At 38.4% G+C, this 24,969-nt stretch overlaps 2 protein-coding genes and 1 pseudogene across 2 annotated transcripts in view; 2 read left to right on the forward strand and 1 right to left on the reverse strand.

Moving 5' to 3' along the window:
- Positions 1-2,676: 2,676 nt before the first annotated feature.
- LOC148717058 (uncharacterized) lies at positions 2,677-4,094 on the forward strand (annotated as a pseudogene).
- Positions 4,095-5,270: 1,176 nt separating this feature from the next.
- LOC111336899 (uncharacterized protein K02A2.6) lies at positions 5,271-6,462 on the forward strand. The gene is made up of 3 exons (XM_088744679.1): positions 5,271-5,515; positions 5,580-5,917; positions 5,999-6,462. Exons 1-3 carry the CDS (start codon positions 5,271-5,273, stop codon positions 6,460-6,462), a joined length of 1,047 nt encoding a protein of 348 aa, XP_088600805.1.
- Positions 6,463-7,019: 557 nt separating this feature from the next.
- Positions 7,020-24,969, reverse strand: part of LOC111319123 (uncharacterized) — an 18,232-nt gene continuing 282 nt past the window's right edge. The window contains exons 1-3 of the mRNA XM_088745412.1: positions 24,437-24,969; positions 18,872-20,094; positions 7,020-8,221 (exon numbers count right to left, since the gene is read on the reverse strand). The exon at positions 24,437-24,969 is cut by the window's right edge and continues 282 nt beyond it. Coding sequence (XP_088601538.1) covers positions 8,128-8,221; positions 18,872-20,094; positions 24,437-24,969 — 1,850 coding nt within the window. The 3' untranslated portion in view covers positions 7,020-8,127. The remainder of the gene's footprint in view (positions 8,222-18,871; positions 20,095-24,436) is intronic.

Here is a 24,969-nt window from a genome sequence, read left to right on the forward strand (position 1 = left end):
CTTATAGGGGACAATTGTGGAAATACTTTTTTTTTTATACAAAAAAAAAAAAACCAAGTTAGCGTATCGAGTGCCGGTACGTATCTCGCACCAATCAGATCGCCGCAATTGGGTATGTGTCTTCCACTAAGCAGATTGCCGCATTATAGGGTATGTATCTCGCACAATTGGGGCATGTTTGCACTAATCGGAGCGTCCTGGTATTAGCTTAAAGTGTCACAAAGTTTAGCAACGGAATCAACCCAACATCGATACACACTAAGAACGACATCAACAAAGAATTTTGAACCCATCTATCCAGGGAAATAACTCAATTCTTCGTGTGGACCTCGTGGCTGCGATCTGTCGGGGTTACAAAAGTCGGCAGGGAATTTTTCTACCATTCTTAAAATTAACAAATGGTAAACACCACAGCGTACACTATTGAGTTATGGATGCACGCGGGAGGTTGCTAAGCACGAAAGAAGCGTAAGAGTCGCTCGAGGCGATAGCCGAGAGGGACTCTAGCTTCTTGAGTGCTTAGCAAACCTCCCAAGTGCATCCATAACTCAATAGTGTACGCTGTGGTGTTTACCATTTGTTTTATAACATAACATTGATACATTGTAGCTAAAGAATTCCCTTTTATTTAACAAATCTTACGCGGCCACAAAAAACAAGCGCGCGCGGTAAAATAGTCTTTGCATTTGCTCACGTCAGCAGCGTACACCCATGGGCAAATGGGGGACGCTAAATTGACCAATCAGAGCGCGCGCTTTGCTTTAGTTATGTTATAACATGAAATCGATAATCTTGTTTTTGTCCTGTGGTTGCCCTTTTGGGGAGGGTTGAAAAGATCATCAAGGTATATCTACTTTTTGTGTCGATTGCCATGTTTACATCCGTTTCTTTGAAGGTTATAATCTCGTGTTAAACGTAATTTTTCCCGGAGCAATTACGTGTTACTTTTTACTACAGATTGGCGTTTTCCCATTAAATTGACATTTTCCAGTTGACACTTATAAACTTCCACACGACGATAAATGGACTTTGTGTTTCCACGCAATTCTCACGTAACAGATTCCCGTGACAAGCCGGGGGCAAAATCTAGATAGGCAACAACTAAAGAAGGAGCCCCCGTTGTGATGTTTACGTGAACGCCTTTCAATTGATTCTTTTCTCTTCATTCAATGCATATCTACGATAAACGTAGGCCGCGAAATATATTTGGTTAAGGTCTCCTGGAGATATTATGGAGTTTTGGTTCTTTTTCCGCGGTACAGTTGAGAACGCTCGTGGCGAAGGTCCACTCACAAGCTAACGAAGTCTCATTCGGTTTATGGTCACTTCGCTTCATTGTTAGATAGCTCCAACCGATTATTTCCGTGGTGTCGCTCACTTGTATAACCAAGTGTAAGCGAACGCGAATACAGGCGAAAATGGCTTATTAAGCTTGTCCTTCTACTTAATCAGTCGATTATCGACCACACAACAAAATATTCACGCCAATTTATTACTAATTGTCACTCCTGTAACGAACGAAGTAATTTTTGTATGGAGTGAAGTATCTTCAACTGAGTAGCGATCTTACTTCTGGTTAAAGCGAACTGACTTGGAGTGTCCAACCATGGAGCGAAGTGACCGGATACCTCTTACTCACAACCGTTGTTTGGTCTCGTCACGCCACGGGGGAGAGAGTGCGTTGCGTGACGAGAACAAACAACGGCTGCGAAGCTAAAGTAAGTGTGGCACCGATACAGTTTATTTCTGCATAACATTGTTCACACAATAGTGACAACAGACCAAACAATACCTGTGTCTGAGTTAATTTCATATAAATTGGAAGGATCCTTTTTGGTGTTTATATAACTGTTACTGGAAAATTTTGTTAGAAACTTAAAAAATATATAATTTTATACAGTAGGTAGCGATCAAACAAGACGACACATGGTTTCTGTTACTCGGAGTTTCGTGCTTACGCACTCATCAGACAGATTTAATGAAGAACGTTCCTTACAAGCTAGTTTATATATAGGGGTGTGATAAAAAAATTATTGTTATTTACAATTGCGGCATTACAATGGGGCTAAGGTATTACGAATGAGGTGGCAGTGTATTGAGCACTATTGAAAGGTGTCAGCTACTTGCTCACATGTATAATTTATACATGCATATACTCACATACACGCATACTCACAACGCACATACTTAGAAGCATGTATATTCATATAGCATGAAAAATAATAAGTTAGAATAGTTTTTGCGGGGGAATATTACTTATTTCGCTTGAAATGTGATTTGTGAACGAGAAACAGTACAAGAAAGGAACACAGAAGGCTGTCCTCTGATCTTCCCCTTGCTATCAGAGGTTGTTAAACGTTAGTCTGATTTCCGGTTGATTTTGCGATAAAGTGACATGATTTGGACAATAGGATCGTTTTATATTTGATTGACTTAACGCATCCTTTCTGTTTGACCTTATTTGGTACTTAAAGTTAGTTGTTAAAAGCACATGGTCTGGACTCGGTTGTCTAACATGGTGTCAGGAATTAAAATGCCGATTTTAACCTGAATTACATCGCAACTCAGCAGTAAAATTACGTTACCGACCAAAGGAAACACTCCGAAGCAGTTTTCGTTAGTTTAAGCAGATCAATTGCCGAATTAACCGCAAACAAACAAGCATTGTAACACAACATGTCGGACACCGAACAAGAGCAACCCGCAACAAGCGCCACGAACGCTCTAACACCTGGGACCAACACACAACCCGTTGTGGTTTCAGCCACGTTCGTTCCATCGCATTTCCCTGTGCCAGCACCGATGGTTTGCAAAGAAAATCTTGTGAGTGACTGGGAGTTCTTCCGTCAACAATGGGAGGATTATGAAGTGCGTCCGGCCTCGATAAGCAAGATTCAAAGATAAGATTAGCATCGTTTCGCTCCGTGATGGGCAAAGACTATCTTCAGACTTTTCTTAATCTCAGTATTTCAGCCGAGGAGAGGAACAACGTTCAAGCATGCATGGGCGCGTTGGAAAACTACTTCAAACCGAAACGCAACGTTGTTTACGAGCGGTATATTTTCAATTCGTGTGAGCAAAATTCAGGAGAGTCAGCAGACAGCTTCGTACTCGTCTACGAAAATATGCCTCGTCATGTGAATTTGGATCACTTAATGATGACTTAATCCGCGACAGATTAGTTATTGGCCTTCTCGATAAAGGTACTAAAAGGAAGCTCCTGCGAGAGAAATCCCTCACACTCGATAAAGCACTCGACATTGCCCGTTCTGACGAAATTACAACAGTTGGACGTCCATGAAATGCGACAGTAGAGCAACAAAAGAAGAAGTAAACTTAGTTGAAAAAGGAAAAGGCAAGAATTTCAAGAAGCAGTCGAGCGGCAAATACAGACGAGGAAAGAAGAGAGAAGGAACCCCAAACAAGAAGCACTCTGAAAATGAAAAGTGTAAATTCTGTGGCAAACAACAACGTCACACCATCAGAAATGCAGTTTCTGTCAAAAATGGCATCATTTCGCTTCAGTCTGTATGACAAGAAAGAGAAGTGAAGTCCATCTCCTGGAAGAGAGTTGTGAAAGTTCGGAGGAATCGATCTTAAAAGTTGAAGAACTCTCGACTGCGGAATCTAGTGGTAACCGATGGCTTGCGACGCTCAGTTTTCACAATGAACAAGCCAAGCAAGAAACCCCCATCAAGTGCCAACTTGATACTGGTGCAACGTGCAACGTACTCAGCTACAGAGATTTATCGATCATTACACAAAATGGGAATCCCCCCATGGAAACAAGTAAAACAAAGCTCAAGCTGTTTGATGGATCCATGATGAAACCTGTGGGAGTAGTCGATCTTAGAGTCACATATGGTAGTCAAACTCACGTGCTCAAGTTTCAAATTGTTGGTGGTTCAAACGAACCCTTGCTGTCTGCCGAAACCTGTCAAAAGTTGGGACCTCTCAAACTAGGATCCCAAGCTGAAGTGTTAAGGTTACATGAGAAGAATGTTCCTTTGACTACACAGTGTATATTGCAAGATTACAGAAATGTCTTTGAGGGACTCGGGCACATCGGCTGTAGCAGCTTCATAGTCGATTGATTTGCCATGCCTGTTCAGCACACTTTAAGGCGGATACCAGTACCCCTCCGAAACGAAGTAAACGCCAAACTTGCAGATCTAGAAAAAAAGGGATAATCAAGAAAGAAACAGCTCCAACAGAGTGGATTAGCAACATGGTCGTAGTGGCCAAACCAGGAAAAATTCGGATCTGTCTAGACCCTCAAGAGCTCAACAAAGTTATTCAGCGTCCAAAGTATCAAATGCCTACTCTCGAAGAACTGTTGCCAAAGCTATGCAAGGCCAAGGTCCTCAGCACACTAGACGCTAAAGGCGGCTTTTACCATATCAGCCTCGATGAAACCAGTAACAAGTTGACGACATTCTGGACCCCTTTTGGTCGCTATCGTTATCTCAGAATGCCTTTCGGAATCAGTGTGGCCCCTGAAGAGTTTGAGAACAACCTACAAGAGAAGCTAGCGGACTTAAGTGTTGAAGTCATTAGAGACGACATCATAGTCATGGGGTTTGGCGACACCCAAGAGCAAGCTCTCAGAAACCACGATCAGAACATGACCAAATTGCTAGAAAGAGCACGCAAAGTCAATCTTTGCCTCAACGGTAAGAAGATTAAGCTCAAGAAGCAGGAAGTGAAGTTCATGGGTCACATAGTGAGTAAGGATGGCCTGAAACCTGACCCGGATAAGGTCAAAGCCGTTGAAGAGATGCCTCGACCAACGTGCAAGCAAGAAGTACTCACCTAGCTAGGGTTCGTGAACTACCTTGCGAAGTTCTTACCAAGACTTTCGGATGTGGTACAGCCCCTGAGGGACCTGACCACCAAAGATACCAAATTTACCTGGGCGAAGCAGCACACAGAGTTTTCAAGGAAGTGAAACAGCTAGTTGTCAACCATCCTGTTCTTGCATATTACGACTGCAAATATTAAGTGACCATACAGTGCGATGCTAGTGAAAAGGGACTAGGGGCTACCCTTCTGCAAAAGGGGAAGCCTGTGGCTTTTGCATCCAAAATACTCAACCAACTGAAAGAAGATGCGCACAAATCGAAAAAGAGTGTCTTGCGATTGTATTCGCGTGCCAAAGATTCGATCAGTGCCTATCCCGAAGAGAGAACATTACAGTAGAATCTGATCATAAGCCACTTCAAGCAATATTTAAGAAGTCAGTACTAGCTGCCCCCTGCAGACTTCAGCGGATGCTGCTCCGACTGCAAAAGTACAATCTAGATGCCCAGTACAAACCTGGCTCACAAATGTACATAGCAGATCATCTTTCCAGAGCCTATCTTCCCAACCAAGAAGAACAGGATGAAGAATTTCAAGTGTTTGCATTAGAAGTCGAAGCCTTGAACCCGTTTGATTCCCTGGTCGTGTCAAGCGAAAGGCTAGCGCAGTTACAAAAAGCAACAGAACAAGACCTAGTACTGCAAACTGTAGAGAGGTGAGACACCTATTCAAATCAGAGAATATTGGACCTGCAGAGAAGATATTTCCTTGCATAATAGAATACTGTTCAAGAGCCAACGCCTCATCATCCCTAAGGCCCTTAGACCAGAAATCATCTCCAGAAGCCATGCAAGTCACCTCGGCATTGAGGCTTGTCTGAGGAAAGCTCGAGATGTAGTCTTCTGGCCTGGAATGAACAGTGAGATAAAGGAAGCAATCGCAAAGTGTTCTGTGTGTGCAGAGTTTCAAGCAAGGAACCCTAAAGAACCAATGCAGACATTAAAAGTTCCAGATCGTCCCTGGAGTCGACTAGCAGTTGACATGTTTACCCTTCAGAGAAAAGAGTATATTGTCCTTGTGGATTATTACTCAGACTTCGTAGAAGTCCAAGAACTCAGTGACACAACTTCACCATCCATCTTTCAATTTCTGAACGAATAGTTCAGCAGACACGGAATTTCAGACGTACTTGTTTCAGATAATGGTCAACAACGAACAAGCCATGAATTCAGGAAATTTGCCATAGAGTGGGAGTTCAAACATGTAACCTCGTCGCCCCATCATCACAAGTCAAATGGGAAAGCTGAATCCGCAGTGAAAATCACCAAGAGTCTGTTAAATAAAGATCCCTGGCTTGCCTTACTTGAATACAGAAACACACCCGTCGAAACCATAGGATCAAGTCCAGCACAGCGACTTATGTCCCGAAGAACAAAGACTCTCATGCCAACAGCCTCAACCCTCCTCCGTCCTCGTGTCGTGGAAGGCGTAGAAGGTCAAATCAAGCTAAAAAGGCAGAGAGCAAAGAGTTACCATGACCAAACAGCAAAGTCATTGCCGCCATTGGAAATGGGTCAAGAGGTCAGAGAAGCACCACTGCAAAGAGGCAAGAGCTGTCAAGCAGGAACTCTTGTCAAGCAACTGACAGGTCTTACCTTTTGAAGACTGGTAGTGAAACCATTCGTCGTAACAGGCAGTTTCTCAAACTACAGGAACAGTCAGCAGTAGAAGTTGGTCTAGAAACTTCACCAAAAGTTACTATGAGTCAATTGAAGTACATGTTCCAGAAGCGCCTATTGAAAGAAAAGTCAGCCCAAATGTACCTGATCCTGTACCTGATCCCATAACTGACCCCGTACCTGTGAAGCGTACTCGTACCAGGATTATTAAGCCGCCTACAAGGTTCAAGGACTTTGTATGAACTGTAGAGACTTGCATAAACACAGATTCGCTGAATTCAGAACTCTTTAAGTAGTTGTTCAAGTGTTATGGTCATTTATAACATTTCGTTCATTTAAAAAAAAAATTACTAGGTGATTTATATATTTTTTTTTTGTTAAAAAAGAGATGTTACGATATTTGCATATTTTACTTGATTGACTTGCCACATTCTTTATGTATGACCTTATTTGGTAATTAAAGTTAGTTGTTAAAAGCACATGCTCTGGACTCGGTTGTCTAACACCTAACAGACTCTTAAGTCTCAATCAATCAATCAATCAATCAATCAATAATCTTTATTTATACACGATAAGTATTTAAAGCGACACTTCGCTTGTGGGGTCGTGTCTAAATAATTAAGTAAGATAACTAATGAATTAGAGAATAAATAGGACATACCCAGCTAAAATCATATCGCTGCTTACTACTAACAAGTCTAAAACGATACAAGCTTAAAATTCTAAAAAACAAGGTGGTAGTCTAATATCGTCTAATTGTTAACACTAATTACACTTAAAATCTTCCTCCCTTCTGGTTAATGTTCGAGGGGAGATACAGTCGAAATCGAGGTGTAGCAAAGCCTGAGATCGTCTTGCCATAATCGCATATTTCTTAACATTGTCTATATCGTCATTAAGTTGAGGAACCAACGTGTTCCAAACTATTTCTCCTCTACGAGCTACAGAGTTCCTCATGTAGTGGGTGTTAAAACGAGGGACAACAATTTTCAGTTTCTTCCTAAGTTGATATCGCTTGATGTTATCATTGTTCTTAATAATAGCTGACATAGCATCTGGAGTCAGGTTATTATGGATTTTATACATAAGCTTAGCTAAGCTAATTTCATACATAAAGGCTAAAGGGGACCAATTAGCCTTTTTCATAACATCAGCATTAGACATCTCCCAAGGTAGCTCAAAGATAATTCTAGCAGCTCTACAATGCAGTGCTTCTAATGCCTTAAAACCTTCCTTATTTCTGAGACCTCTCAATACTGATATTTCATATACGATCGACGGCATAATAACTCTAAAATACAAGTCTAATAACATATTCTTTGGAAGAAATTTGCTACGTTTTAACAAGTTTAACTTATCAACAAAGCCTTTTTAACAACACTAACAAGTTTAGATCAATTTAGTTGATCATCTGTCAATACGCCTAATAGAAGAGAGTGTGTAACCCATTTGATGGTGTGCTAGGCCAACGTTAACTCTTTCAATGGGCCAGTGAACCTTCCACGATGGAGGATCATTGCTTCATATTTCTTGAGATGAGGCACAAGGGAGTTTGTTTTGCACCAGTACAGAAGCTCTTCTAAAGCTTTGTTAAGTTCAGAAATTAATGTCTCATTTCCGACATTGCAATTGACATTGAGGTGCAGTGTCAAACTTTAGCAACATCCTCTTTATACCTCAGGTTTTTTTTTAATGCAGTGCAAGAAGCCTTGTGATTTTTCCAGTCTGTTTTTTGACAATCCCTGTAAATAAGTGAAAGGAGGATTAGTACAGTTGTAGAGCTGTTGCAAGGATCATTCATTTGCGCACCTGAAGTAGTTTTCAAGTGTACAGTACCTCTTGATGGTTTTAGGACACTTCAAACTAAATCGATTTGTAGAGATACAATTATGGTACTTTGGTGAGATGTGACTGTGAAGTGACTTTGACCAAAAAAATTACAAAAAAAGTAAATACTTAATGTCACTACAATTGGTGAACATTTTGTGGCATTGCAATACCAGTTACTATCATTAGTTCCTCGTCAGAACCACACCCCCAATGAACACTATACTTTCATGTAAACATCTTTCTATGTGGAAAACCATAGTCATCATGATAGCCATGCCTTGAAATTCATCTGTTTTGTGTATTAGACTTAGAGAGGGTTTGTAGGTTAACATAAGCTTTAATGCCAGACAGAATGTATCATTTTCAGCTCAAGCTGTGTTTAGTGAATGTAATAAACAAAAATCAAATTGTTTAAAAGTAAAAAATATTTCCGTGAGGGTGTTTTTTTGGCAAAATGGCAGTATATTTAGTTAACATATTTTGTTTGGATAAAATGCTTGGTTTCAGTTATAAGGTATATATAGGTATTATAAGTTGTATATTTAGTTATTCTAGAAACACAGACATTCTTCTGTTGAGGAGGCCTAATTACTCTGAACAAGCTGTACATTATGAAGTGTAATTACCGTCAAAATTTAAGACATGCAGTTATGATATTGAGACATTCTGTTATGATATTGAGAAATGCAGTTATGATATTGAGACATGCAGTTATGATAATTAGACATGCAGTTATGATATTGAGACATGCAGTTATGATATTCAGACAGGCAGTTATGATATTGAGACATTCTGTAATGATATTGAGACATGCAGTTATGATATTGAGACATGCAGTTGTGATATTCAGACATGCAGTTATGACATTGAGACATGCAGTTATGATATTCAGACAGGCAATTATGACATTGAGACATGCAGTTATGATATTCAGACATGCAGTTATGATATTCAGACAGGCAGTTATGATATTGAGACATTCTGTTATGACAATCAGACATGCAGTTATGATCTTCAGACAGGCAGTTATGACATTGAGACATGCAGTTATGATATTCAGACAGGCAGTCATGATATTGAGACATTATGTTATGATATTCAGACAGGCAGTCATGATATTGAGACATTATGTTATGACATTCAGACATGCAGTTATGACATTGAGACATGCAGTTATGACATTCAGACATGCAGTTATGACATTCAGACATGCAGTTATGACATTCAGACATGCAGTTATGACATTCAGACATACAGTTATGATATTCAGACACGCAGTTATGATATTGAGACATACAGTTATGATATTGAGACATTCTGTTATGATATTTATTAGAAGAGGCGACCCGTCTTCTTAGGGAACATGCATCTTAGGGCCCCGAAAATGGTTCTCCAAGGAACGACGCAGTAGCCAGTGCTGTGAGCGGACGGGAAACCAATGGACGAGTACTGGAAAATTTTCGAAACTTATTTCAGCCGTACACGGCTTGCGAAAGTTTAACTTAGTCTAGTTTCTCGAGCAGCAACAGACAGCACTTGGCGTCGGCATCGTTAGCTCCAACTACTAAAAGAAGGAAACCGAACGCAACGGTAGTGTTCTGCAAACGAGATATGTGAACGCACGAATTTTTTTTGTTCAGCAGATGAAAGAGAACATGGCAGTCCCTGGCAGATCATTAAAAACAAGTTGCAACAGGCAGGTGTCACGAAAGCTCAGACCCCTCGAAATTTATTTAAATTTTATTTACCAAAGAGATAAACTCGACTCGTGATCAATTCTTAACATGTCGCGTATTTTTTTTTACGTCACACAATCAATCCACGAGTGTAGATTCACTTTGACTTTTTTTTATGCTTATTTTTTTATTGTTTGTGTCATACAAGTGAATTCCTAAGATCGGCCAAAGCCAGAGGCTTAAATGGCTTATGGTCAGAGACAAAGACTAATTCTTCAAAGAACAGTAGACTAATCTAAGGCATTCTAATCTAATCTCATCTAATGTAATCAATTCTAGGTAATAAACAATAATCAGGGTATATTAGAAGTTCAGTAGAATGTTCACAAATTTACAAAGAGCAGAAGATTAATCTAAGTAGTAAACAATAGTCCGGTTACACCAGAGGTTGAGTATAATATTCAATTTTGGTGGCAAAAAATTTAATTCAGGTTCAAGAAGTACAATTTAAGCTTCTTTTTGAAGTTACTAATGGTAAGGCTGTTACGGAAAGTCAGAGGGATATCATTCCAAATAGTTGGGGCTTGGGAACAAATAGCAAATTGATACCTACGCGAGAATTTGTGTAAGTTAGCCATTTTGCTTTACAACACGACCTCGTGCCAGTTCTCTTTGTGCTCATAAGACGGACAACTTTTCGGCATATGGCCTTCTCGAATTCAAATTTGACGAACAAATGCCAGACGATTCGTCCGTCCAGACGATTTCTCCATCCTCTAGTGTGAAATCGACGATTGCTGCGGCCGATCGATCGCTCGATAGATCCACTCTTTTCCTGACTCATTTAAGAAGTCTAGCCCAAGGGTCGCAAAATTGTCTTCGTTTTGGGACTGGTGGGCCGAGTCTCTGTTTGTATCCATTATTGTCGCGAAATATTTAAAAATTTTAACAGAACGACAACAAGGATCTGTGCGACAAAGTACAAAAAAGTAAACAATCGTCCCTATTGACTCGTCAAAATCACGCCACAGTTTAATACTTCGGTGTTAGAGCGAGCGCATTTGATCCAGTTAACTGTGAATGAAAGGCTCAAAATTAACGGGAAAAATGGAGGAAATCTAAGCTAAATGAAGTCTTGTGTCACTCTAAAATGTTTTAATACTAAACGATCAATCAATTTTGCGAAACGTGCAGCTTGCGAGTATTTTTTCGGCCTCGGTTTTTCGAAAACTCATGTTTCCAACAAAGACAGGGCGACAGAGAGTAGATATAGAGCGCTCCACTAGTATCGCAGAGGTCAGTGGTTCGAATCCAGTACAGGCCTGATTTTTTTTTTCAGGTCTGATTTTCGCTATTGCATAAATAGCGCTCTCTACTGCGAGGATCGTGCATCATTCGTATCTATAACCGCAGTTCAAAATATATGAACTTCATATATTCACCGTATCAGAGAGTAGATATATTAACATAATTATCATTTTGCCGGGAAATAAATTATCTCGACCAAAACTCGTTTCTAAGACTCATGACGAACTGCATGTTACCACGTCAAAACATCATAATAAAATGCACGCCATGAAAATCATAATTCACATAGCACGGCTACATGTCTGCATATCATAACAGAATGTCTCAATATCATAACTGCATGTCTGAATATCATAACTCAATGTCTGAATAACATAACTACATGTCTCAATGCCATAACTGCATGTCTCAATGTCATAACTGCATGTCTCAATCTCATAACTGCATGTCTCAATGTCATAACTGCATGTCTCAATGTCATAACTGCGTGTCTCAATATCATAACTGCATGTCTCAATGTCATAACTGCATGTCTCAATGTCATAACTGCATGTCTCAATGTCATAACTGCATGTCTCAATGTCATAACTGCATGTCTCAATGTCATAACTGCATGTCTCAATGTCAACTGCATCTCTCAATGTCATAACTGCATGTCTAACTGTCATAACTGCATTTCTGAATGTCATAACTGCATATCTCAATGTTATGACTGCATGTCTGAATGTCATAACTGCATGTCTCAATGTCATAACTGCATGTCTAAATGTTCTAACTGCATTTCTCAACATCATAACTGCATGTCTGAATATCATAATAGAATATCTTTATATCATAACTGCATGTCTGAATGTCATAACTGCATGTCTGAATGTCATATCTGCATGTCTGAATGTCATATCTGCATTTCTGAATGACATAACTGCATGTCTGAATGTCATAACTGCATGTCTGAATGTCAAATCTGCATGTTTGAATGTCATAACTGCATGTCTGAATGTCATAACTGCATGTCTCAGTGTCATAACTGCATGTCTAAATGTTATAACTGCATTTCTCAATATCATAACTGCATGTCTGAATATCATAATAGAATATCTCAATATCGTAACTGCCTGTCTGAATGTGATAACTGCATGTCTGAATGTGATAACTGCATGTCTGACTGTCATAACTGCATGTCTGAATGTCATAACTGCATGGCTGAATGTCATATCTGCATTTCTCAATGACATAACTGCACGTCTGAATGTCATACCTGCATGTCTCAATGTCATAACTGCATGTCGAACTGTCGTAACTGCATGTCTGAATGTCATAACTGCATGTCTCAATGTTATAACTGCATGTCTCAATGTCATAACTGCATGTCTCAATGTCATAACTGCATGTCTAAATGTTATAACTGCATTTCTCAATATCATAACTGCATGTCTGAATATCATAATAGAATATCTCAATATCATAACTGCATGTCTGAATGTCATAACTGCATGTCTGAATGTCATAACTGCATGTCTGAATGTCATATCTGCATGTCTGAATGTCATATCTGCATTTCTGAATGACATAACTGCATGTCTCAATGTCATAACTGCATGTCTCAATGTCATAACTGCATGTCTCAATGTCAACTGCATGTCTGAATGTCATAACTGCATGTCTGAATGTCATAACTGCATGTCTGAATGTTATAATTGCATTTCTCAATATCATAACTGCATGTCTCAATGTCATAACTGCATGTCTCAATGTCATAACTGCATGTCTCAATGTCATAACTGCATGTCTCAATGTCAACTGCATGTCTCAATGTCATAACTGCATGTCTGAATGTTATAATTGCATTTCTCAATATCATAACTGCATGTCTCAATGTCATAACTGCATGTCTCAATGTCATAGCTGCATGTCTCAATGTCATAACTGCATGTCTCAATGTCATAGCTGCATTTCTTAATATCATTAGTGCATGTCTGAATATCATAAGAGAATATCTCATTATCATAACTGCATGTCTGGATGTCATAACTGCATCTCTGAATGTCATAACTGCATGTCTGAATGTCATAACTGCATGTCTGAATGTCATAACTGCATGTCTGAATGTCATAACTGCATGTCTCAATGTCATAACTGCATGTCTCAATGTCATAACTGCATGTCTCAATGTCATCACTGCATTTCTGAATATCATAATAGAATATCTGAATGTCATAACTGCATCTCTCAATGTCATAACTGCATGTCTCAATGTCATAACTGCACGTCTCAATGTCAACTGCATGTCTGAATGTCATAACTGCATGTCTCAATGTCATAACTGCATGTCTCAATGTCATAACTGCATGTCTCAATGTCATAACTGCATGTCTGAATGTCATAACTGCATGTCTGAATGTTATAACTGCATGTCTCAATGTCATAACTGCCTGTCTCAATGTCATAACTGCATGTCTCAATGTCATAAATGTATGTCTGAATGTCATAACTGCATGTCTCAATATCATAACTGCATGTATGAATGTCATAACTGCATGTCTGAATGTCATAACTGCATGTCTCAATGTCATAACTGCATGTCTGAATGTTATAACTGCATTTCTCAATATCATAACTGCATGTCTGAATATCATAATAGCATATCTCAATATCATAACTGCATGTCTGAATATCATCACTGCATGTCTGAATATCATAATAGAATATTGCAATAACATAACTGCATGTCTCGATATCATAACTGCATGTCTCAATATCATACCTACATGTCTCAATATCATAACTGCATGTCTGAATGTCATAACTGCATGTCTGAATGTCATAACCGCATGTCTGAATGTCATAACTGCATGTCTGAATGTCATAACTGCATGTCTCAATGTCCTAACTGCATGTCTCAATGTCATAACTGCATGTCTGAATGTCATAACTGCATGTCTCAATTGCATAACTGCATGTCTCAATGTCATAATGTGCTTGTCTGAATATCATAACTGCATGTCTGAATGTCATAACTGCATGTCTGAATGTCATAACTGTATGTCTGAATGTCATAACTGCATGTCTCAATGTCATAACCGCATGTCTCAATGTCATAAATGTATGTCTGAATGTCATAATTGCATGTCTCAATATCATAACTGCATGTTTGAATGTCATAACTGCATGTCTGAATGTCATAACTGCATGTCTCAATGTCATAACTGCATGTCTAAATGTTATAACTGCATTTCTCAATATCATAACTGCATGTCTGAATATCATAATAGCATATCTCAATATCATAACTGGATGTCTGAATATCATCACTGCATGTCTGAATATCATAATAGAATATCGCAATAACATAACTGCATGTCTCGATATCATAACTGCATGTCTCAATATCATACCTACATGTCTCAATATCATAACTGCATGTCTGAATGTCATAACTGCATGTCTGAATGTCATAACTGCATGTCTGAATGTCATAGCTGCATGTCTGAATGTCATAACTGCATGTCTCAATGTCCTAACTGCATGTCTCAATGTCATAACTGCATGTCTGAATGTCATAACTGCATGTCTCAATTGCATAACTGCATGTCTCAATGTCATAACGTGCATGTCTGAATATCATAACTGCATGTCTGAATGTCATAACTGCATGTCTGAATGTCATAACTGTATGTCTGAATGTCATAACTGCATGTCTCAATGTCATAACTGCATGTCTCAATGTCATAACTTGCATGTCTCAATGTCATAACTGCATGTCTCAATGTGATAACTGCATGTCTGAATGTCATAACTGCATGTCTCAATGTCATAACTGCATGTCTAAATGTTATAACTGCATTTCTCAATATCAGAACTGCATGTCTGAATATCATAATAGAATATCTCAATATCATAACTGCATGTCTGAATGTCATAACTGCATGTCTGAATGTCATAACTGCATGTCTGAATGTTATAAATGCATGTCTGAATGTCAAATTTGCATGTCTGAATGTCATAACTGCATGTCTGAATGTTATAATTGCATTTCTCAATATCATAACTGCATGTCTGAATGTCATAACTGCATGTCTCAATTGCATAACTGCATGTCTCAATGTCATAACGTGCATGTCTGAATATCATAACTGCATGTCTGAATGTCATAACTGCATGTCTGAATGTCATAACTGTATGTCTCAATGTCATAACTGCATGTCTCAATGTCATAACTGCATGTCTCAATGTCATAACTTGCATGTCTCAATGTCATAACTGCATGTCTCAATGTGATAACTGCATGTCTGAATGTCATAACTGCATGTCTCAATGTCATAACTGCATGTCTAAATGTTATAACTGCATTTCTCAATATCAGAACTGCATGTCTGAATATCATAATAGAATATCTCAATATCATAACTGCATGTCTGAATGTCATAACTGCATGTCTGAATGTCATAACTGCATGTCTGAATGTTATAAATGCATGTCTGAATGTCAAATTTGCATGTCTGAATGTCATAACTGCATGTCTGAATGTCATAATTGCATTTCTCAATATCATAACTGCATGTCTCAATGTCATAACTGCATGTCTCAATGTCATAACTGCATGTCTCAATGTCATAACTGCATGTCTCAATGTCACAACTGCATGTCTCAATGTCTTAGCTGCATTTCTTAATATCATTAGTGCATGTCTGAATATCATAAGAGAATATCTCAATGTCATAACTGCATGTCTGAATGTCATAACTGCATCTCTGAATGTCATAACTGCATGTCTGAATGTCATAACTGCATGTCTGAATGTCATAACTGCATGTCTCAATGTCATAACTGCATGTCTCAATGTCATAACTGCATGTCTCAATGTCATCACTGCATGTCTGAATGTGATAACTGCATTTCTCAATATCATACCTGCATGTCTGAATATCATAATAGAATATCTCAATATCATAACTGCATCTCTGAATGTCATAGCTGCATGTCTCAATGTCATAACTGCATGTCTCAATGTCAACTGCATGTCTGAATGTCATAACTGCATGTCTCAATGTCATAACTGCATGTCTCAATGTCATAACTGCATGTCTCAATGTCACAACTGCATGTCTCAATGTCTTAGCTGCATTTCTTAATATCATTAGTGCATGTCTGAATATCATAAGAGAATATCTCAATATCATAACTGCATGTCTGAATGTCATAACTGCATCTCTGAATGTCATAACTGCATGTCTGAATGTCATAACTGCATGTCTGAATGTCATAACTGCATGTCTGAATGTCATAACTGCATGTCTGAATGTCATAACTGCATGTCTCAATGTCATCACTGCATGTCGGAATGTGATAACTGCATTTCTCAATATCATACCTGCATGTCTGAATATCATAATAGAATATCTCAATATCATAACTGCATCTCTGAATGTCATAGCTGCATGTCTCAATGTCATAACTGCATGTCTCAATGTCAACTGCATGTCTGAATGTCATAACTGCATGTCTCAATGTCATAACTGCATGTCTCAATGTCATAACTGCATGTCTGAATGTCATAACTGCATGTCTGAATGTCATAACTGCATGTCTCAATGTCATAACTGCATGTCTCAATGTCATAACTGCATGTCTCAATGTCATAACTGTATGTGTCAATGTCATCACTGCATGTCTGAATGTGATAACTGCATTTCTCAATATCATACCTGCATGTCTGAATATCATAATAGAATATCTCAATATCATAACTGCATCTCTGAATGTCATAACTGCATGTCTCAATGTCATAACTGCATGTCTCAATGTCACATGCATGTCTGAATTTCATAACTGCATGTCTCAATGTCAACTGCATGTCTGAATGTCATAACTGCATGTCTCAATGTCATAACTGCATGTCTCAATGTCATAACTGCATGTCTCAATGTTATAACTGCATGTCTGAATGTCATAACTGCATGTCTGAATGTCATAACTGCATGTCTCAATGTCATAACTGCATGTCTCAATGTCATCACTGCATGTCTGAATGTGATAACTGCATTTCTCAATATCATACCTGCATGTCTGAATATCATAATAGAATATCTCAATATCATAACTGCATCTCTGAATGTCATAACTGCATGTCTCAATGTCATAACTGCATGTCTCAATGTCATAACTGCATGTCTCAATGTCAACTGCATGTCTGAATGTCATAACTGCATGTCTCAATGTCATAACTGCATGTCTCAATGTCATAACTGCATGTCTCAATGTCATAACTGCATGTCTGAATGTCATAACTGCATGTCTGAATGTTATAACTGCATGTCTCAATGTCATAACTGCATGTCTCAATGTCATAACTGCATGTCTCAATGTCATAAATGTATGTCTGAATGTCATAACTGCATGTCTCAATATCATAACTGCATGTTTGAATGTCATAACTGCATGTCTCAATGTCATAACTGCATGTCTGAATGTTATGACTGCATTTCTCAATATCATAACTGCATGTCTGAATATCATAATAGCATATCTCAATATCATAACTGCATGTCTGAATATCATCACTTCATGTCTGAACATCATAATAGAATATCGCAATATCATAACTGCATGTCTCGATATCATAACTACATGTCTCAATATCATAAATACATGTCTCAATATCATAACTGCATGTCTGAATGTCATAACTGCATGTCTGAATGTCATAACTGCATGTCTGAATGTCATAACTGCATGTCTGAATGTCATAACTGCATGTCTCAATGTCCTAACTGCATGTCTCAATGTCATAACTGCATGTCTGAATGTCATAACTGCATGTCTCAATTGCATAACTGCATGTCTCAATGTCATAACGTGCATGTCTGAATATCATAACTGCATGTCTGAATGTCATAACTGCATGTCTGAATGTCATAACTGTATGTCTGAATGTCATAACTGCATGTCTCAATGTCATAACTGCATGTCTCAATGTCATAACTTGCATGTCTGAACATCATAACTGCATGTCTGAATGTCATAACTGCATGCCTCAATGTCATAACTGCATATCTGAATGTCCTAACTGCATGTCTCAATGTCATAACTGCATGTCTCAATGTCATAACTGCATGTCTCAATGTTATAACTGCATGTCTGAATATCATAACTGCATGTCTGAAGATCATAACTGCATGTCTCAATATCATAACTGCATGTCTGAATATCATATCAGAATGTCTCAATATCATAACAGAATGTCTCAATATCTTAACCGTATGTCTTAAATTTTGACAGTAATTACACTTCATAGGACATGATTGCTTCATGTAACTTGACAGAGCTCTCAAGCTGATTTGCTGGCAAAGAGTGGGACACCACAGGCTTCACCTTCCCTGGAAGGGGGGGGGGAGGTATGGGGACATTAGCTCCCCTCAAAAACTTGTGAAAAATTAAGTAGCTACAAAATGCATTCCTTTATTTTGTGCAACAATTTCTGCTGATGGAGAGAGTTTGAGGTGAGTGTAAAGGGAAAAAGGAGTAATTTATATTTAGAAGAATTAGAAACAATAAATCATATTGAAAAGTTAAACTTACTTGCTGCAATATTTTTGCTTGCCACATCCACCACAAGACTTTAAGTCACTCTCTTTAACTTTCGTGGTGCAAGCCCTGTTTCCACACCTTGCATGTTTTTTAACATGAGCACAATGCTGGTAAAAAGGTGCCATGATATCCTTTAATGGCAGGTTAATAGGATCCATGAAAGGAAGTCTTTTTTCCTCAGCATCTTGTCCCAGTTCAAAATACTTCCTGAATTCTTCGATGTTTCCTTCCATGAAGTGAATGTTTGCAAGATAGTAACATGCATTTGGGTATTTTTTCTGACACTGTGGGGCCTCTGTGAGATACTCTTTTAAAACCTTCACTGCTAAGTTTCTCAATTTTTCAGCAGTCCAGGAGTCATATTTGGAAATGTCTCTGTCTTGATGTTGCTTTTTGTTAACTCTAAGCAACTCTTTGGGTAATTTGTGGCTTGCTTGCTTTCTTTCAGAGCTTATTTTTGAAAGGTAGAGCAACATCAATGAATATCCTAGTCCTGTTTTTGCTTCATGAAAGGATGGGCAGCACTTGAGAGAGTTCTCAAAAGCCTCAGCAGCTTGTCTGGTAGCATCCGAAATGGTGTATATAGCTGCTAAATGGTAATACAAAACATGAAGCCAACTGCTGTAATTCTTATCAAACTCAAATGGTTCTTCACAAGGAGGGCTGTTGGGTTCTGCCTTTTGAATAAAGTTTATCAGGTTCATTATACACATTATCGCCTTCATATCATCTTCACAACTTTCTTTTGAACATTTCCCCATTGTATAACCACGCAAAGCAAATGACAGATTAAGTCCCTCAAAAAAGCAAGGATTTTTGTTTAAACTTTCCCCACAAAGTTGAAGAATTTCGGGTAACAGAAGATTTCGGATCTGAGGAAATGCTTGAAGTATAGAGTTTTCAGTCAAGTATCCATGAGAAATGAGAGTTATTCCCCTCTCATCGGTGAAGTTGCTTTTGCACAGAACCTCAAGGCCCTCTTTCACCATTTTGTAAGCTTGAAGGTAAACTCTTCCTGTTGGGGACCAATTATAGGGATGAAGCATTTCCTCTGAGAAAGCAACAGGTTTAAAAATTGCAAATGGGTGCTTATTTGCCTCAGCTCTCTGTCTAAATTTTTCACCCAGGATGTCAAATGACTGTTTAAAAGCTTCTGTGGCCACCTCTGAAGAGTCATGCTTCGTGTTGTCATCAATGGGGCATTGCTGAAGAAGCTAATACAAATATAGTGAACGGTTAACATACATGTATGCCTTCAACATAGCTCTGCAGTGTACTAACAAATGAATGTAACAAGCTGAGTCAGTTTTTCAATGCATGCCGCAAATGATTGCATTGTAATGTTACTTGAAGTACTGCTTAAGAATGGCTGCCTGTAAGGATCGAGAATCGTCCATCAGCGACCATTTTGGTGAATTGCTCATATTTTGCTCAACAATACCCTTTGGTAAACTGTTTTCAAAAATCAAGTTTAAAAGTTCCAACGAGTGTTAATTTTTCAGAAATTTGCGAAATTAGAAAATGTGGTTTAAGTGCGGTTTTCCGCCTGGCAAATTGTCCAAAATTCACTGCAAAACCCAAGCTCCATTGAAGGCTTAAAATGAATTCAGTTAGCACCAAACTTCACACGTTTTAACAAAGTCTTCCCATTCATTTGTGTTATGTTAATTTTTTTCGTACACAGCTATATTGTGACTTTTTTTTTTGTCCCTTAAGCAACACCCTCAAAAAGTGCTGTACATATGGCGAAAACTAGGTAAAATTTAATGCGATAAAAGTATACCTGGTACATAATTTTTTAACTTTTTAACTAGATATTCGTAATAAAATGTCCTTATTCAATACCTGAGTAAAATTTGAGGCTTTGAATCGGAACGCTTCCTTTTGAAAATACCACAAATGTTTGTGTCCTGAGCGAGCAAAGATGTATGTTGTGTAAACAAACGCTAATCTAATTATTCCCTGCCAGGTAGAAAAAGGTTTTGAAATCAACTTTAATTTTGGAAATTTTTAGCTGTTATGCCACAAGATATTAGGCTAAAGGGAAATCATACATTCAGAGTTGCCTGAGAGCAGAGAGAAAATAAAATCAGTGTCGAAAATGTACATACGGTTGTTACATTGATCACCATAATGCAAATTACTACCTCAGCTGTAGGAAAACTATGATATCTCTTGCTCATTTTGTTGAATGACTCTTTTAACCATTTTGGTGAATTGCTCATATTTCGTCCAAAGAAACCTTTCAGTAAACCCTTTTCAAAAAATCATGTTTTTAAGTTCCAGCGATTCTTAACTTTTCATAAATTTACGAAAACGTGATTTCAAGTTACCTGAGTTCAGGTTCCGCATGTCACACAGTCACAAATTAACTGCGAAAACCAAGCTCCGCTCAAGGCTTAAAATAAAATCAATCAACACCAAACTTCACACATTGTAAGGAAAGCTATTCTTATTGAATTTTGGTGAGTAAATTTTTTCGGGCACATCAATTTGGGATTACTTAAGCCCTTGAAAGAACATCCTTACAGACCACACAAAATGGCGTTGAAAAACGGGTGATATTTCATGCAAAAGAAATGTAGCTGTTACCTGACACTTTGGATTTTTAACAATATATTCGTCAAACATTGCTATTTCCATTCACTGTGCAATTTTTGATGCTCTGAATCGCATTGCTTCCTTTCGAAAATGTCAGAAGTGTTCGTGACCTGAGCGAGCAAAATGATGCAAAGTGTGTAAACAAATAACTAGGTAATTTAACCATATTGAGTTCTTAAATATCCAAATTAAATTCAGTTTCCGTTGTAGTGACTTATAGCTTGTAAAATGTAAAGAGACAGGTCAAAAATTTTGCAGGATGTTTGATAAGGTTCTCCAAAACATTTTTGGGCTGAAAAATCTGCAAGTGAAGTACACATTACATTACCACCTTCTCACATTCAAGTTATGCAAAAGATACATTCGAAAGAAGCTACTTAAGACTTGATTCCATGCTCTGATAATCTAAATACTGTCTTTTTATCTTTTACAATGAGAACTCGTTTTCTGTAAGTATAAATACAAAGAAAGGTGCCTTATGACCTTTAAAGTAATTTAATACAAGAGAACAGGTCTTATTCTCCTGGTAATTATTAATGTCACGCAACATAACGTAATTTGAAATGTTTTGGGGGTGCTTGAACATACATGCGTTAAAACCGCAACTGAAAGGACGACGTCGTTAAATTAGAGAAAGAAATCCCGCATTAAAACGCGAGCGGATAGAAATGTAGGTTGAATACTTCCGCATCCGTCAGTTTGCATATTTCGGCCACCAGATGAGTAAACTTCATTACTGACGTGAAGACCAGAAAAGAAAAGTGAGGGTCAATACTGGCATGATTAAAAGAAAAACAAAACAAAACGCAACAACTTCTGATCCGGCCTATGTGCATTTTTAAAAAATGAGATAACCACTAACTTCCTCACTTTCCTATTCTCCTAAACAAAAGAGAAAGACAGCATCATGTTGACTTTTGGCAAGTACATTTGCTGACAATCTCTTTCAGTAGAGCCAAGTATGGGGCCTTTTTACGAATGGGCTTTGATGGTATATTGAGGCCAAGATATTCACACATGTGCTACAACATGGGTAGCCTCAAGATTTTCAAAGAGTCCTTTAGCGCCATTTCACAAAGATTGTACTGATCGTAGATCAGGGGGTGGTCAAGTTGTATTGACGTGACAGTCTCCTTTGCCTCGCTAAAATTACTCTCCTCCTGAGCTGCTCGGATATCAGCATCATCAGCATCTCATTGGCATACTAACGCACTCTGTCTTGAGAAGAAAGAGGTGATATGGGTAGTTGTGAGGAATTCCGATGACTGGAAAAGCCGAGCACCATCGGTGCCCCGGGCACGCCGCATATCTCGAGCAACTACCTCAGCATCAAGTTTGTGGCCTGTCGTCTGCCCCATTCGAAATTTAGGCAGAAGGTACGACTTTTGTTTTTCGTTGAATCTGTAAGCCTTCTTTATTACTCTGAGAGCCCAGCCTTCTTTCAGAGAAACACGAGAATCTTCCTTTCCCACAGTATACTGGGTATACTGACACACTATCCTTTGCCCTTTGTAGTAAATCTGAGATTGAAGTGTAAAAGTGTTATCATGTGGTTATCAGACCTTGAGTGAAGTTTTTGTTTTTTTCAGTCTGTGGTATATTTATGACAGCCCATTTAGGGTCTCATGTGGTGCGTGTTTGCTTGGATCAGACGTCAGTTATGATAAATAGAAATAATTTGCATTGGTACACTGAAATGCTTGTACAGAATGCTGTTCTCCCCTTGCATTCTCAGGAATTATTGATCAACATATACATATTATCTCTCTCTATATATGAAAAACAACCATTAAATTGTTTAAGAGTCATTCAACAAACTGAGCAAGAGATATCATAGTTTTCCTACAGCTGAGGTCGTAATTTGCATAATGATGATCGATGTAACAACCATATGTACATTTTTGACACTGATTTTATTTTCTCTTTGCTCTCATGCAACTCTGAATGTATATTTCCCTTTTGCCTAATATCTTGTGGCATACCAGCCAAAATTTCCAAACTTAAAGTTGATTTCAAAACCTTTTTCTACCTGGCAGGGGATAATTAGATTAGCATTTGTTTATACAACACATATCCTCTGCTGGCTCAGGACACAAATATTCGTGGTATTTCCAAAAGGAGGCGTTCCGATTCAAAGCACCAAATTTTACTCAGGTATTGAATAAGGACATTTTATTACGAATATCTAGTTAAAAAGTTAAAAAATTATGTACCAGGTATACTTTTATCGCATTAAATTTTACCTAGTTTTCGCCCCGTGTATAGCACTTTTTGAGGGTGTTGCTTAAGGGACAAAAAAAAATCAACATAGCTGTGTACGGAAAAAAGTAACATAACACAAATGAATGGGAAGACTTTTTCTTAACACATGTAAAGTTTGGTGCTAACTGAATTCATTTTAAGCCTTCAACGGAGCTTGGGTTTTGCAGTGAATTTTGGACAATTTGCCAGGCGGAAAACCGCACTTAAACCACATTTTCAAATGTTTGCAAATTTCTGAAAAATTAACACTCGCCGGAACGTTTAAACTTGATTTTTGAAAACAGTTTACCAAAGGGTATCGTTGGGCAAAATATGAGCAATAGGCTATTTTACAGTTGTGTACTTAGTTGCCAAGCCTTTGATTCAGAGTGAGGCTAAAGATGACCTTGTTGTGATAGAGACCTCTATCTAGTTAGCATGATAACAAAGTGATTTACATTTGAAAGGCAGCAAGGTTTGTATCATAACAAGGTCATCCCTAGCCTCACTCCCGTTCAAAGGCTTGGCAACCAAGCACACAACTGTAAAATGGACTATTCACCAAAATGGTCGCTGACGGACGATTCTCGACCCTAACAGGCAGCCATTCTTAAAGACTGCAACGCTAAATTGCTTACAAATCTTCCAGGAAACATGAATTACAACAGAGTATGAATATATCCAAATTTAAGCAGCCAATATCAATAAACCTACCTCTTTAGCTTCGACATGACCGCTTGCTGAAGCTTTTTCAAGCCACCGTTTTGCCTTCTTCAAATCCTTAATCTGCTCAGAACTTCCGTTCAGATATATTTTCCCTAGGTTCAGTTGGGCCCCTGTATCTCCTAGTTGTGCAGCTCTGGTCAAATAGTGAACAGCTTTTGTTGGCTGCGGTTTCCCTTCGGGGCAATCACCTTCAAGATAATACTTGTACAAAAATCGCAGAGCTCTTTGCCTGTAATCAACAATGGTGTTCCCCATTTTGCTCATCGTTCCAGAAATAAGTCGGCCGAGTGCTCCCAAATTAGTATCCACATCGCAATCCGATTCATGTGCTGCAATTTTGTACCATTTGAACGCTTCTTTAAGATCTTCGTTGACTACTCCCTTGACACCACACCTATACATTTCAGCTAAATTGATCTGTGAATTCGGGCAACCCACTTGTGCTGCCTTCAGATACAACTCGTACGCCTTGCGCTGATGTTGTGTTGTACCTTTCAGATCGTGTAATTCGGCAAGTTTTC

The sequence above is a fragment of the Stylophora pistillata genome, chromosome 14 (genome assembly GCF_964205215.1).
Source record: "Stylophora pistillata chromosome 14, jaStyPist1.2, whole genome shotgun sequence".
Taxonomy (NCBI): Eukaryota; Metazoa; Cnidaria; class Anthozoa; order Scleractinia; family Pocilloporidae; genus Stylophora; species Stylophora pistillata.

What these genes read in the sequence shown, in the direction of transcription:
- LOC111336899 (XM_088744679.1), top strand. Translation starts at nt 5,271, where the DNA reads ATGCTGCTCCGACTGCAAAAGTACAATCTAGATGCCCAGTACAAACCT. An exon ending in GTACTGCAAACTGTAGAGAG is followed by an intron (nt 5,516 to 5,579) that starts GTGAGACACCTA and finishes CTTGCATAATAG; the next exon opens with AATACTGTTCAAGAGCCAAC. An exon ending in CGTAGAAGTCCAAGAACTCA is followed by an intron (nt 5,918 to 5,998) that starts GTGACACAACTT and finishes TACTTGTTTCAG; the next exon opens with ATAATGGTCAACAACGAACA.